At 37.2% G+C, this 13,221-nt stretch overlaps 1 protein-coding gene across 4 annotated transcripts in view; it reads right to left on the bottom strand.

Annotated features, from left to right (window-relative positions):
* Nucleotides 1–1,828: 1,828 nt before the first annotated feature.
* LOC140467429 (AMP deaminase 2-like) overlaps nt 1,829–13,221 on the bottom strand; it is a 180,585-nt gene continuing 169,192 nt past the window's right edge. For 3 of the 4 annotated variants that reach the window (XM_072563781.1, XM_072563780.1, XM_072563782.1), the window contains exon 18: nt 1,829–11,245. In XM_072563781.1, the coding sequence (XP_072419882.1) occupies nt 11,039–11,245 (207 nt within the window). In that variant the 3' untranslated portion in view covers nt 1,829–11,038. The remainder of the gene's footprint in view (nt 11,246–13,221) is intronic. The other variant, XR_011955456.1, reaches the window with a different exon arrangement.

Genomic DNA, 13,221 nt, shown 5'->3' with positions numbered 1-13,221 from the left:
GATTTTTTACATTAAAATAAAGTTTGCATCTATGAATAATGTCCCAAAGAGCTTCAAGGACCTTTGGATAAAAGTGAGGTATTGGTTTTTGGTAATACAAACAAGGATGGGACTTATACAATTAATGGTAGGACCCTGGGTAATGTAGAACAGAGATCTGGGGTTTCAGGTATATAATTCTTTGAAATTTGTATCACAGGTAGACAGGGTGATTGATGGCATTTAATACATTGTGTTCTGAGCAATAAAGGCCAATGTCAAATTGAGGTTATACAGGATGTTGGTAAGGCCTCTTCTGGAGTACTATGTACCAGTTCTGGTCACCCTGCTATAGGAAGGGCATTATTAAACTGGAGAGAGTTCAGAAAAGATTTACCAGGACGTTGCCAGGAATGGAGGGTTTGAGATATAAAAATAGACTGGAAAGACTGGAACATAGAGGGTGAAGGGGTCACCTTTATTGAGGTTTTATAAAATCATAAGGGGCATACACAAGGTGAATGTCAGGGTCGCTTCCCTCGAGTGGAGGAATTCAAAACTATGGGGTATATTTTTAAGGTGAGAGGAGAAAGCTTTAAAAAGGACACGTGGGGCAGGTTTTATTATACACAGTATAGTCCCTGCATAGAATGAACTACCATAGGGAGTGGTGGATGCAGGTACTGTTACAACATTTGAAAGACATTTGGATAAGTTCATGAATTGAAAAGCCCAGGCAGTGGGACTAGTTTAGTTTGTAAACATGTTTGACATGGTTGGACTTTGGTCTGTTTCCAGTGACTCTGACTCTACCACTGGTGAATCCTTTCTCAGCCATTTGATGGAAAGGCAGCAACCAATAAGGGCCATAAACTTTCATTTCTGCCACCTCCAGCAGGATGCCACCACAGACACCTATTTCCTCCCATTCCTTGCTGGCCTTTCATAGGGACTGTTCCCTTCTGGACACCCTGGTCTATTCCCAGCACCTCATTGCAACTTCCCCTACAATGGCAGAAGGTGTAACATCTGTCCATTTACCTCCTCCTTCCTCAGTATACAAGGCTTCATACACACCTTCCAAGTGAAGCAGTGATTTACCTGCACTTTACTCAATCTAGTCTACAGCACATATTTGCTGCTCACAATGTGGTCTCCTCTATAATCGGGATGACAAATGTAGACTGGGTGACTGATTTGTGGAACACCTATTTTCTGTCCCCAAAAGTGACCCCAAACTTCAAGTTGCCTGTCACTTCAACACACCACCACGTTCTCTGATATTTATCTCGGCCTTGCTGCAATGCTCCAGCAAGGCTCAGTGCAACCTGGAAGAACAAGATCACATTTTCTACTTGGGGACTCTGCAGTCTTCAGGACTCAACATATAAGAGTTCCATGATGTTAGGGCCTGAGCAACTTCTTCCACATCACCACACAGGCTGCCTTCAGAACTACCAATCCATTCTCACCTACTTATGTTCCGCAGTGGCAGCTTTTCTTTCTCCCCTTCCCATCATTATCCATCCCTTAATCTGCCTGACTGTCCTTCTCTCCCTCTGAACTCCATCTCCACCTATCACTTACTTCTTTAGCATCCCACCCTCATCTTCAGTATATATATATACCTCTTCCAGCCACTACGAGTTCAGAAGAAGCATCGTGAACTTGAAACACTTTCTCCACAGATGCTGCCAGACTGGAGTTTCTCCAGCAATTTGTGATTTTATTGAAGCCAACCAAACAATAGTTTTTTTTTAAAAATGTAGTAGTTTTGTGATAAATACACGAGAATCAACAGATGTGCAACTCTCATTCTGTTATATAATTACTCTTCAAAACACCAGAATATTTGAACAATTCTTTAATGCAATACTTCAGCATAATTACATTTTCCAGCAGTCTCAATTAACAGAACAAGCATTCGCATTACAGTGCAAAATTGGCATTAACATACTCAAACAACAGATGATATCCTGCAGATCAAACAAATTACAGAAATCCTCATTTACCATACCTTACAGAGCTGTCAAATACCATTCCTTTTTAATCATTCATTCAAGAATGTGGGTATTGCTGGCAAAACTGACCAAACCTATTTACTAAGACTATGGCAGTTGTGGTCTTCTCAGTAAAACAACGAATTAGATTGATACAAGTGAGTGGTTTGGTAGACCATCTCAGAGAGCAATTGCGAGCCAATTATATTGGGATAACAGGCAACATAAGGAAGGTAGGCTTTCTTCCCCAAAATGGAGTAACCAATTCAGATTTTTAAAAACCTTCCATTGTGGGACTTGGACTCAATTCTCGGATTAGTAATCCAATACCATTATGCAATGTCCTAAAATCTTTTGCTTTCAGGCTAATGTTTGGAAAATTAAGTGTTTCCCGTTTGTTTAGATCTGCTATGAAAAATGATTAGCAAGACTGAATGTTTCAATCAGAGGTCAAGGCAGTTTTCCCTTGTTGGACTGCACATGGTTTAACGTTCTAGCGATCTTTGCATGCATTTTGCAGACAGATCTCAGTAACAGTATACACAGGCATGGGTCCATAACAGTGGATTGATCATAATGCTGTGTCTCCATTTTCTGGCTGCAGGCATGAAATCCTAATGTGCAATACACTAGGAGGAAAATGTATGCTGGTCACATAGTTACAAGTCCATCAGAATCTCTATCGTCATTATCTTGTTTTAAAACAGCTTTCAAAGACCATCAAATCCTCTGCAGATGCTTTCCTAATTTTTGTGAATTTGGTTTGATGATATGGCAAATCATAATTTTAAATGTGCTTTTCGGTCACATTTGGTCTAAATAGTTATTTTTCAGTGAAATCCAGCATTTTAGACAAACTATGGTAAAACATCTAGCAACAGAAGAAAATTACATAGTAAGCTTTAAACCAATAGTAAACAAAAATGTAGCAAAATACAGGCCAGAAGACACCAAGGTGTGTTTGTCATGGATGGCACAGCTAATACATAGCATCAGTGTTTCAGATTTGAATTACTCTTCTTGCGCAGTGAAGTACATGGTTTACTGTTGTGTACAAATAAAACAGTACCAAGGCTAAAACTTAGGCCAGTATTTTGCAACTTAAAAAACAATACTTCCTATAAAGTAACCACACGAATGTTGGTATCACTACAAGTCTCTTTTTCCATGATATAACCTATTTCTCACAAATTCTGCAGACGTATTAAAAAACTGCTGGCAATACCAGTGACCCAAATGTAACACCAACATCACAAATTACTTGGACAGAAATTCAAGAACTACAGTTTTAACAAATGGATCTTGGACCACAATTGTGACACATTAAAATACCTCCTGCACTAGGGAGGTTACATATGGGTGCAAACAATAAAAGCACATTAATAAAACATTTCATCTACCCTCTTAACTATTCTAGGCTTCCATTACAGCCCAAAACAATTCTTGCAATGCCCCATATATAATGATTTACAGTAGTACTCCTCAATAGTGGAGAAGGTAGTTCCATACAATATAAGTAACACTGCATTTTAAATAATGCCTCTACCCCAATTATCTCTTACTACTGCAACCACTATCATAGCTTCAGAAGGATCAAATATTTACAACTGCTGATAAATTCAGCATTTTTTCAGGCATTCCATTAACATTGCAACTTCGTAGAAAGGCCAATCAGAAATAAAACGTTGGCACGGGCAACAGTGTAACTTTGTGGTGGTACTTTCACTTCTAACCTCACCCTCTGCAGATAGTGATCCACAAAACGGCAATAATCTGCAGACATACCCTTTTTTCCTGGTGTCAGTTATATAACCTGTTCTTTTAATAATTACCAAATGGAAATGTGGTAAGGAGGATCTGAGATCCAATTCACTGGACTGACAACGGGGTTTACAGAGGAAACCAAATCAGTCTTCTGTGTTAAAACCAGTTTATGTTTAACATTTATCACAATCAGAAATAAAACTTTAAACATGGCCTTACTATACAAAACAGTATTTTGCTGAAATTGTATTTTCACTTCATCAGAAAAATTCTCTCCTTCATCAAACTCAGGTTATCATTTAACCAAGTCAACTCACTATTCACTTGTAAAAACTAGGTAACAAAAATCAGTGATGTACAAAACAAAACTTGATAAATATTACAGTCCTTGAAATAACAATATTAATTTTAACTAAATAGACTTATGAATGCCAGTTTCATGACCTGCAAAACATTACTCTTCACTGACTTCAGCATTGTCTGAAACTGAACAGGATTTAATACAATTATTAAATAAAATCCGAAAGAACTGTGGATGCTGTAAATCAAAAACACAGAAGTTGCTGAAAAGGCTCAATAGGTTTGTCAGCATCTGTGAAGAGAGATTTCTCTTCACAGATGTTGCCAGACTTATTAAGCTATTCCAGCAACTTTTGTTTAAAACTGTTACACTGGCCCTGTGGATTTTCTGAGAAGCAGTGTGCACTGAAATTGTCCAAAAGAGTCAAGAACCAGGAATTAAAATCAGACTCAGCATTCTAATGAATCCAAGCAATCACAAGTCAGTCTGATTTTAAAAGCTATGGTTTAGTTAATGAGAACAGATGAATAAACCATAGTATCAGCTGTATAAGTCAGGTTTGTTGTCCACCTGTGCATTGTTCAAACAGGTAGGTTATATTCTGATCAAGTGTTTGCAATAATCGTATGGTTTCATTTAGCATTTTTATATCTAAGAGAAATACCATGCAAAAGCATCACTACCGCTTATTTAATTTACAGTGGAGTATAAATTATGGCTTATCTCCAGTTAATTAGTGACGCTTATCAAGACTGTAGCAGCCATGTCTGATATTTAGCTGAACTTCAGGTAAACAGTAAAAGAATAACATGCTTACAAAGCCACAGAAAAATTCATACAAATCCAATGTCAAAGACAACACCAATGATAAAGATAAAATGAGTATTTACAGTCTTGATAAAAATTCTAAACTCATGTTAACCTCCTAAATTATTCTTAGCAAATTTTTTTAAAAGCTGATCATTGGTTCCTTTTAAAAAATGTTTTAAAAGGTAGTTTCCCTGCTGTACAGACTCACATTTATAGTACCACACTCCTCCAATCTTTTTTAAACTAGGTATAATTTGTACTATAAAAATGTAAGTTATTTCTATTACAGTTTCATCTTCCAACATGGTGAACTACTTCGTAACCGACTTTCAACTTGAGTCTCTCATCTGGAAGCAAAATGCTACTAGCAACATTGTACAGTAAGTAACACTTTTTTTTTGTCATGAGGTCACTAGCCATACTGGCTGGTGTACAAAGTGAATGTACTGCTCCTCTTTGAATGCTTGCTTGAACTTTTATGCTCACCTAAAAGAAATGGAAGGCCCTCTGCTAAACATCTCCTCCTGAAAGCTGCACCACTAACATGCAGCACTCTATTCATAATCCACTGAACGGTCATACCACGCCAAATTCCCGGAAGGGGCCTTCTTGTCACAACAGAGTGCTTTTAAATGAACCAAGCTGAATCTCTAATAATAATAATAAAAGGTAAAGACATCATAGTTCCAGAGAACCAGTGAGTTGCTCTGTTGTTGTACAAAGATGACTGGTGGTGAATTTAACTGGCGGATCAGGATGCCTCAGCCAAGGGGTGAGGTTAAGAACATGGGATCTTCACGGTGACCTCAGCCGATACAGGAATTGAACGCAAGCAGTTGATGTCACTCTGCATCACAAACCAACTGAGCCAAAGAGATTTGCTGATAATGGACAGCCTGCTGTACATGTTCCAAGCCTTGCCAAAAAGGGCATGATTCACCATGTCATTAACTACGTACATTTTATAAAGAATATGGAATAATACAGAGAGAATTTAACTCTCTAAAATATCTATGCCAATACACAGAACTGCGAAAGACAACAGCATTATGCAAATCTGCATTAAATTAATAAAATAACTTCTACTTTCTGCTCAAGCCTACCATTCTTCGCAAATAACTCCTGTTTCCAACTATTCATCTACCTTTCCCTTATGAAAACATTGCCTCTGTTACTGGCGTATTTTTCCAAATGGTAGGAGGTGTTCTGTTACATTGGTTAAGTGGTCATTATTTATACTTCAACACTGGATTTTGGAAACAATAGAGGGAAAAATAGAGGGTAGTGGCCAAAAATCAGTCTGTGCTCTGATCAATCTTCCCCTCACTCAAGAAACACACAAATGCAATGCTGGTGACAGGGTATCACGGTATAGCCATCAAGAAAAAAATAATTCCCTGGCTAGACCAAAGGGTTCTACAATTATAATGCCCTTACAGTTGTTCCAACCTTGCACACTTGTGATTGAATTTGCAGCATTTCCCATCTATACGGTTTTTGAGGCAGTAGTAACCATAGATAGAATTTTCACAATGTTCTTTGACCAGGATGTGGGTTTCACTAGTTTAGCAGCATTTGTCGTCCAATAATGAAATTAAACTTATGATATCGTACAATTTTCATTTGCCTTCATTTTTTCTTCTACCAGCAATGACAATTTTCTTCAAAGCATTATTAATAATAATAATAATAATAATAATAATAATAATAATAATAAAAGATGGTCAGGCATTTAGATCAGCATCCAAAAATCATTTCCTCTCTATTATAGCAGAATTTGTGCATTTTACAATATAGGCTTAATTTCTTTCAGAGCTCAATGTATGCTGTTCAGACTCTCAATGCTGACTGGAGCTGAAAATCAGTGTGTTCATCTTTTAGCGTGATTCCCATATCTGCCTTCAAAAGGAATCCACTATTTAAGAAACTACTCAACGAATTAAGTCTTACCTAAATGCAATCTGAACGGAATCGCATATTGACTGAAAGATCTAGAAAAGCTACCGAAAGAAATAAAAGCTAAGTGCTGGAAATCTAACATCTAAACAAAATTAAAATTGACAAAATACAGGGTTACACTCAATACTTTAAATATTACCAATATATTCATCGGATTTTAATCTAGAAAAGCTAATTTGACTCATCTGTTGATTAAAAATATGATGAGTGCTATAACTGAAGAATTATTATATTGGATAATATTGTAAATCAGCTCATTTAGCTTTTTAAAAAGTTTTTCCATTTTGTTGCAAAACTAGCTGGACTACCAATTGAACAGACATTTTCTAACAATTGGGTCTGATCAAGAAAGTATAATAAAACAGTGACACTTAAAAAAACATAATATTTAATGTTATAGATATAGGTGATTTTATATAATGGATTTAAACAATTGACTAGAATGGGAACTTCTTCCAGTGAAAATGATAACAGCCTGTATGAGAACAGCCTGCAACACTGTTTATTCTGCTTTGCATCAAAAAGGCTTAAAAATAATATTAAATGTACAAATAAACTAAAATTCTGGTCAGTTGATTGGAATATTCCCTTAAAGCCAAGAAGTACTGCCAGAATCTGACAAGTCCCAGCTCAAAAGGCATCATCACAGTGAAGTTATGCAAAAAAAAACTTCCTTGCATTTTTGAAATGTTTAATTTGTGTTGAGTGTTTTACAATCTGTCTCTGCCTCCTCTATAAACCTCAAAACATGTGAATATTGGACTCCAGACATACCCAGGCTTTTATAAGAAATCACTCCCAATATTTAAGATCAGGATTAAAATTGACTGAGGGCTTGTAAAACTTGTTACTTAACAGCAGGGCTATCAGAGGCACGCAAATACAAGGTGGCAATGCGGATTTTAAAAAAAATAAAATCTTATAGTAATCTATTTCATATTTTCCTATTACAGATTGGTTCCAGAACAGCTCCATAGAAACTGAGGAAAGTGTGTTTGTTGCTCAAACAGTGTGGGGCACTTGAAGAGGGGAACAGAGTTTAATTTTTTTTTTACTTGTCCTGCATCCGATACATTTAATCTAACAAAGTTTAGACAATATTTAAAGGGATCGTACAAAGTTCAGTTAGTGTAGAAGAGCTGCTGACATAGTTCAGATGGACAAAAATGTCAATGTTTAGCTAAGAACGCTATAGCACAGGCAGATTATTGAGGCCATTAAGTCCATGCCAACCCTTATCTGCACCCCATATGAGCCACCTAAACTCTCTTCTGACAAATGAGTATATATATTAGGTCATTGTTTATATACTGATGAACAAATTGCTTTGGGGTAATTGCTAGGGATCTGCAACAATCAAACAAAGACGGTTTTTTAACCAACACTGGCCTACAAAAATTCAGTTGGCTAATCACAAAACAAGACTACATCACCAGTGTCAGATACCTGGCTGAGTTGCTGTTTATACACTGAATAATCCTGGATTTACACTGCACTCTATGTTTCATGTTGCAGTAATCTCCTGTTAGCTACCTTCTAGAAATCCCACATATCCCTCAAATAGAATCAAACTATTGTGCTTTTAAGTAACAAGTCACGTTGTAAAGGCGCTGATGTAAAATTGATTTGCATTAGGGTGCAACCAGCAAATAGTGATGTAGGCATTACAAGGCTGAAACAAGCAAGACATCCAGTTGTACAAATCACAAATAACTGAAATCCAAATTGCTCATAAAATCCCGTTATCCCACACCAAAATAGTCACAGTTGGTGAACATTATTTACTATACTTTAAAAACTAATTACATCAGTAAAAGCTAATTAGGAAAAAAAGTCAACAAAAATGTGAAAAAGTGTGAAACATTCATCATGCGACAGATCCAGACGAAATGCAAACATGGAGGCAATTATTTAATTGGCCTGTAGAGCAGTTTGAGGATATCTATGAAATATGTCTGTAATAGAAGCAGTAAAAGATTCAGGTGAGCAGCATATGGATGTAAATAATATTGAAGGGTTCTATAACCTCTATAACAAAACAAAAGCATCAATAATTGAATCCATCCACCCAAGAGTTCAGGTAGGTATTTTGCTTTCAGTGGTAACAATTATCTCTTTGGGCCTAACTATTATTTTGTGCTGGGTTTCCCCCTCTTATTTTAGTCATATGACTGGATTTCACTAACAAACAAAATACATGCAAAAGGATGGGACTGCACATTACAAAGTAAACACTATATAATATGTATGTCTTTACAATAAGTCTGTAGGGAGCCAAAGCAAATGTTAAAAAGTTTCATTGAACAGTTAGATTTAAAAATAAATGGCAACTAGATGAAGATTAGTTCACGACTTTTCTCCACACTTATTAAAGCTGGATATTCCTTCTGAAAAATCTCCAGCTCCAGTCAAACAATTAGTTCTCTAACACTAGTTCTCTGAACAGCAAACATGGTGTTCATGCACAACTGCTGTCCGAATTTCATTTCCACGAGTAGTTGAAACAAAATTACTATTTAACAAGGCCAGAAGTGCTCTTTTGGCAATAGGATGGAGCTTTTCACTGCTAAATGCAACATTATCATGATATGCATTCTAAGGAACAGTTAAGCAGATGTGGGTTTATTAAACATGTACACCAGCATTTAACAGAAAATTAGTGGTGTGACAGCGATATGTTATCATGCAGCAATTAGGCAGTGATTCTTAGTCTTGTTTCCTATATTCCAGTCAATAATTATCAACTGTATAAGCAGCATCCCATTTTAAATTTGCCTACACCTTCTAGAATGAAGCTGTTAGCATTTGCCTTCTGCAAGGTTAACAGAAAGCAGAATACTAGGCTCAAATGCTGAGCAAATGCACAAGTAGCAATTTAATCAAAGCTTCATCATCAATACTAAGCAAAGTGTCAGCAGATTTAGAAAAGACCACAGATAGCTCAACTTCAATTTATAAATGAATTGATAAGCAAAAAAAATTGAGCTCAACTTTTTTTTTGAAAAAGGTGCATTATTTAACACAAATATTGCAAGTCACAATTCATCACATGCAATATATTTAGGGCAACTAATCTACACAAAGATGAAATTCAAAGTACAACTTAAGAATGGTTCATAAATTCAGAATGTCCCAAAAAGCTATACAGCTTTTGGATTACTTCTTAACTTTAATCATTGTTATTTTGTGGGCAAATGAAACAGTAAATTGACCATGGCCAAATTCACCAGTTAATCTGTTTCTAGTGACGCAGGGTGAGAGTTAATTATGGATCGGCATGGGTGGGGATGGGGAAACAACCTTGCACTTCTTTTACGTCCATCTGTTAATAAAACAAAAAAATAAAATCAGTTTAACAGCTCACCTAAGAAATAATATATCTGACAATACAGCAATACTGCATTGAAGGGTCCTTGTAAATACTGAGCTTCTAATCCCTGGAGCCATGATTAAACTCATAACATTCTTACTTAGACCTGGGGACACTAACAATCCTGAAATTACCATCAGGCTGATGACAGTTGGAAAAAGTAAAACAGATTGTTCAGAATGCCCATTCAGACCCCAAATTAAACAACAAACAAACATGTATAATTTGGATGTTTACTGAACTTCCATCAGTTAATCAAATCTACTTCATTTTTAAACATCCTAGTCACACCATGCTTATGGGAATACCTAACATACTAAATGGTTATTGTGTATTTTTTAAAAAAAATGAAAATTGAGACAGAGCCTCAATTTTAATGGTCATAAAGATGGGTGTCCACAAAGGCAAGTGGGTGGCCACCATAGCACCTCTTGGAATGCAGGGAGGTAGAACCTTTGAGAATAAACCAAACAAATGCTCACAGTCATACTCACATTAGAAGCAACATGTTGAACTCGTTACTTCCTCACCATGGACAACTCTGACATCCAAGTCATCCAAAAGGTCAGGCCAACTAAAAAGTAATCTAAAAGAACAGGCAGCTAAATTTAAATAACTCGCACATTGTTGTAAAACAAGCACAATGAAAGGTAGAATTTGTGTGTATGCTAGAAGGTAAAGTTTTCCAACTCTTCTCAATGCTCCTCGTAATAATAATAATAACTTGTAGCAATGACACAGTGGGGTAAACAGTGCTAGATGCATCAGCATTCTTATAGGTGTCCAGTTTACAATGGTTGTTAACAACTCTGGCCTGCCATGCGCAGGCTTTCATACCCAAAATGTAAGAGCGCCTTATCGTGATTCAGATACTGGTGTCATATTTATGGAATCATTCTCCAATTGTTCTGCAGTAATCAATGCCTGTGTAATCAAGTTCAGCTCTTCACACAGCGTTTCATGTCGGTAGGCAACCCGAATATCTGGGACATTCGTGCGACGGATATCGTTACCCTCTATGCTCTCCTTTTGATAGTGTGGTCCTAGCCAGTAGCCCTTTACCTGAAATGGGAAAAAACAAATACTGTTTTAAAGAAACGGCTGATGTTAAAGAAATAGCTGTTGTAAATGCAGCATTCAAAAGAAATTTTGTGACAACGCTGGCCTCCACAGAGAAGTGATGTGGGGTTACCACCGGTCCAACATGCAGATGAGACCCGGGTTGCACATATAAAATCTTTCCCTGGGTTCACACATGAAACACAAACAATGGGATTGAACTGCTGTAGTCTTGTGCTGAATACAGTTGGACAAGCCATCTCTCGTACAAGTGAGATGCCTACACTCGCCCCAAGATTATTTATTCTGAAATGTGGTGGCCCTTAACACTAACAAATTACAAGCATACCAATCATTCACTCTGACTGAAAATACTGGTTACTGATTATTATTATTATGCCCTGTACCAATTAGGTTTTAGACAATTTTGTATTAGAGTCACAGAGATGTACAGCATGGAAATAGACCCTTCGGTCCAACCCGTCCATGCCGACCAGATATCCCAACCCAATCTAGTCCCATCTTCCAGCACCCGGCCCATATCCCTCCAAACCCTTCCTACTCATATACCCATCCAAATGCCTTTTGAATGTTGCAATTGTACCAGCTTCCACCACATCCTCTGGCAGCTCATTCCATATATGTACCACGCTCTGCTTGAAAAAGTTGCCCTTTAGGTCTCTTTTAGATCTTTCCCCTCTCACCCTAAACCTATGCCCTCTAATTCTGGACTCCCCGACCCCAGGGAAAAGAGTTCATCTATTTATCCTATCCATGCCCCTCATAATAAGGTCACCCCTCAGCCTCCGACGCTCCAGGGAAAACAACCCCAGCCTGTTCAGCCTCTCCGTGTAGCTCAGATCCTCCAACCCTGGCAACATCCTTGTAAATCTTTTCTGAATCCTTTCAAGTTTCACAACATCTTTCCGATAGGAAGGAGAGCAGAATTGCACGCAATATTCCAACAGTGGCCGAACCAATGTCCTGTACAGCTGCAACATGACCTCCCAACTCCTGTACTCAATACTCTGACCAGTAAAGGAAAGCATACCAAACACCTTCTTCACTATCCTACCTACCTGTGACTCCACTTTCAAGGAGCTATGAATCTGCACTCCAAGGGCTCTTTGTTCAGCAACACTCCCTAGGACCTTACCATTGGTATTGGTATTTGCAAAGTATTTTAAAGGATTAATGGGAAATAATCGAACAGACATCACAATGGGACCATATCCCATGTAAGTCAAGCTCTCAGGAAAATTCCGAGATTATTATTAGAAAATGTTCTCAACAAAGCTACAATCTCAGAAATAATGAGTGCCACAGAAATAGTCAATTCAACCCAAATTACCAAAAAAAAGTGCCAAGGGTTTTCAACACAAGAATTTGAAGCTAACAAATCATTAATTGTTATCACTGCAAACATTTTGTTCCTCTAAAGTTGAATCGATCTGTCAAATATTTTGGAAATCCTGCAAGATTACCCAGTAATTATCCATTTTTATTACAAATAATTTTGCTAGTAAACTTCAAGTATGAGATATGAGAAATAAAAACTGTTGCAAAAAAATTGTAGAGTTGTGTGAAAGGAAGCAACTGCTTTACAGGAACAGAGTTATCTTTTTTTTAAAATGCTGAAGCTATTGCATTTAGATGCCCATATGTGCCTAATTCAAATGTTTGCAACTTTGGTCAGATCCACAGCAACACTGAAGAGACAACCATTTTCAGAAATGGCAAACCTTCTTTATTTGGGACGCAAAGAGTCAGAAACCAGTTGTGCTCTGTAGAAATTGCTGAAGTAAAAGTGAGCACCAATAGATTAATTTTCTGCTTCATTAAAAAACAATGTTTTATTTCTCCTTACTGCTGCCACTTGGATGGGTCTTCTGAGCTGGAAGCTCTCAAAATTAATTTGAAATAGGTCCAAGGAACTAAAATAATCCCAGCCATGACCCTTGTCTCCAAAAACAATATAG

This window comes from Chiloscyllium punctatum, chromosome 45, assembly GCF_047496795.1.
Source record: "Chiloscyllium punctatum isolate Juve2018m chromosome 45, sChiPun1.3, whole genome shotgun sequence".
NCBI classification, from domain to species: domain Eukaryota; kingdom Metazoa; phylum Chordata; class Chondrichthyes; order Orectolobiformes; family Hemiscylliidae; genus Chiloscyllium; species Chiloscyllium punctatum.
The sequence above is the reverse complement of the archived record's forward strand: the minus strand, read 5'-3'. Positions and strand labels throughout refer to the sequence as shown.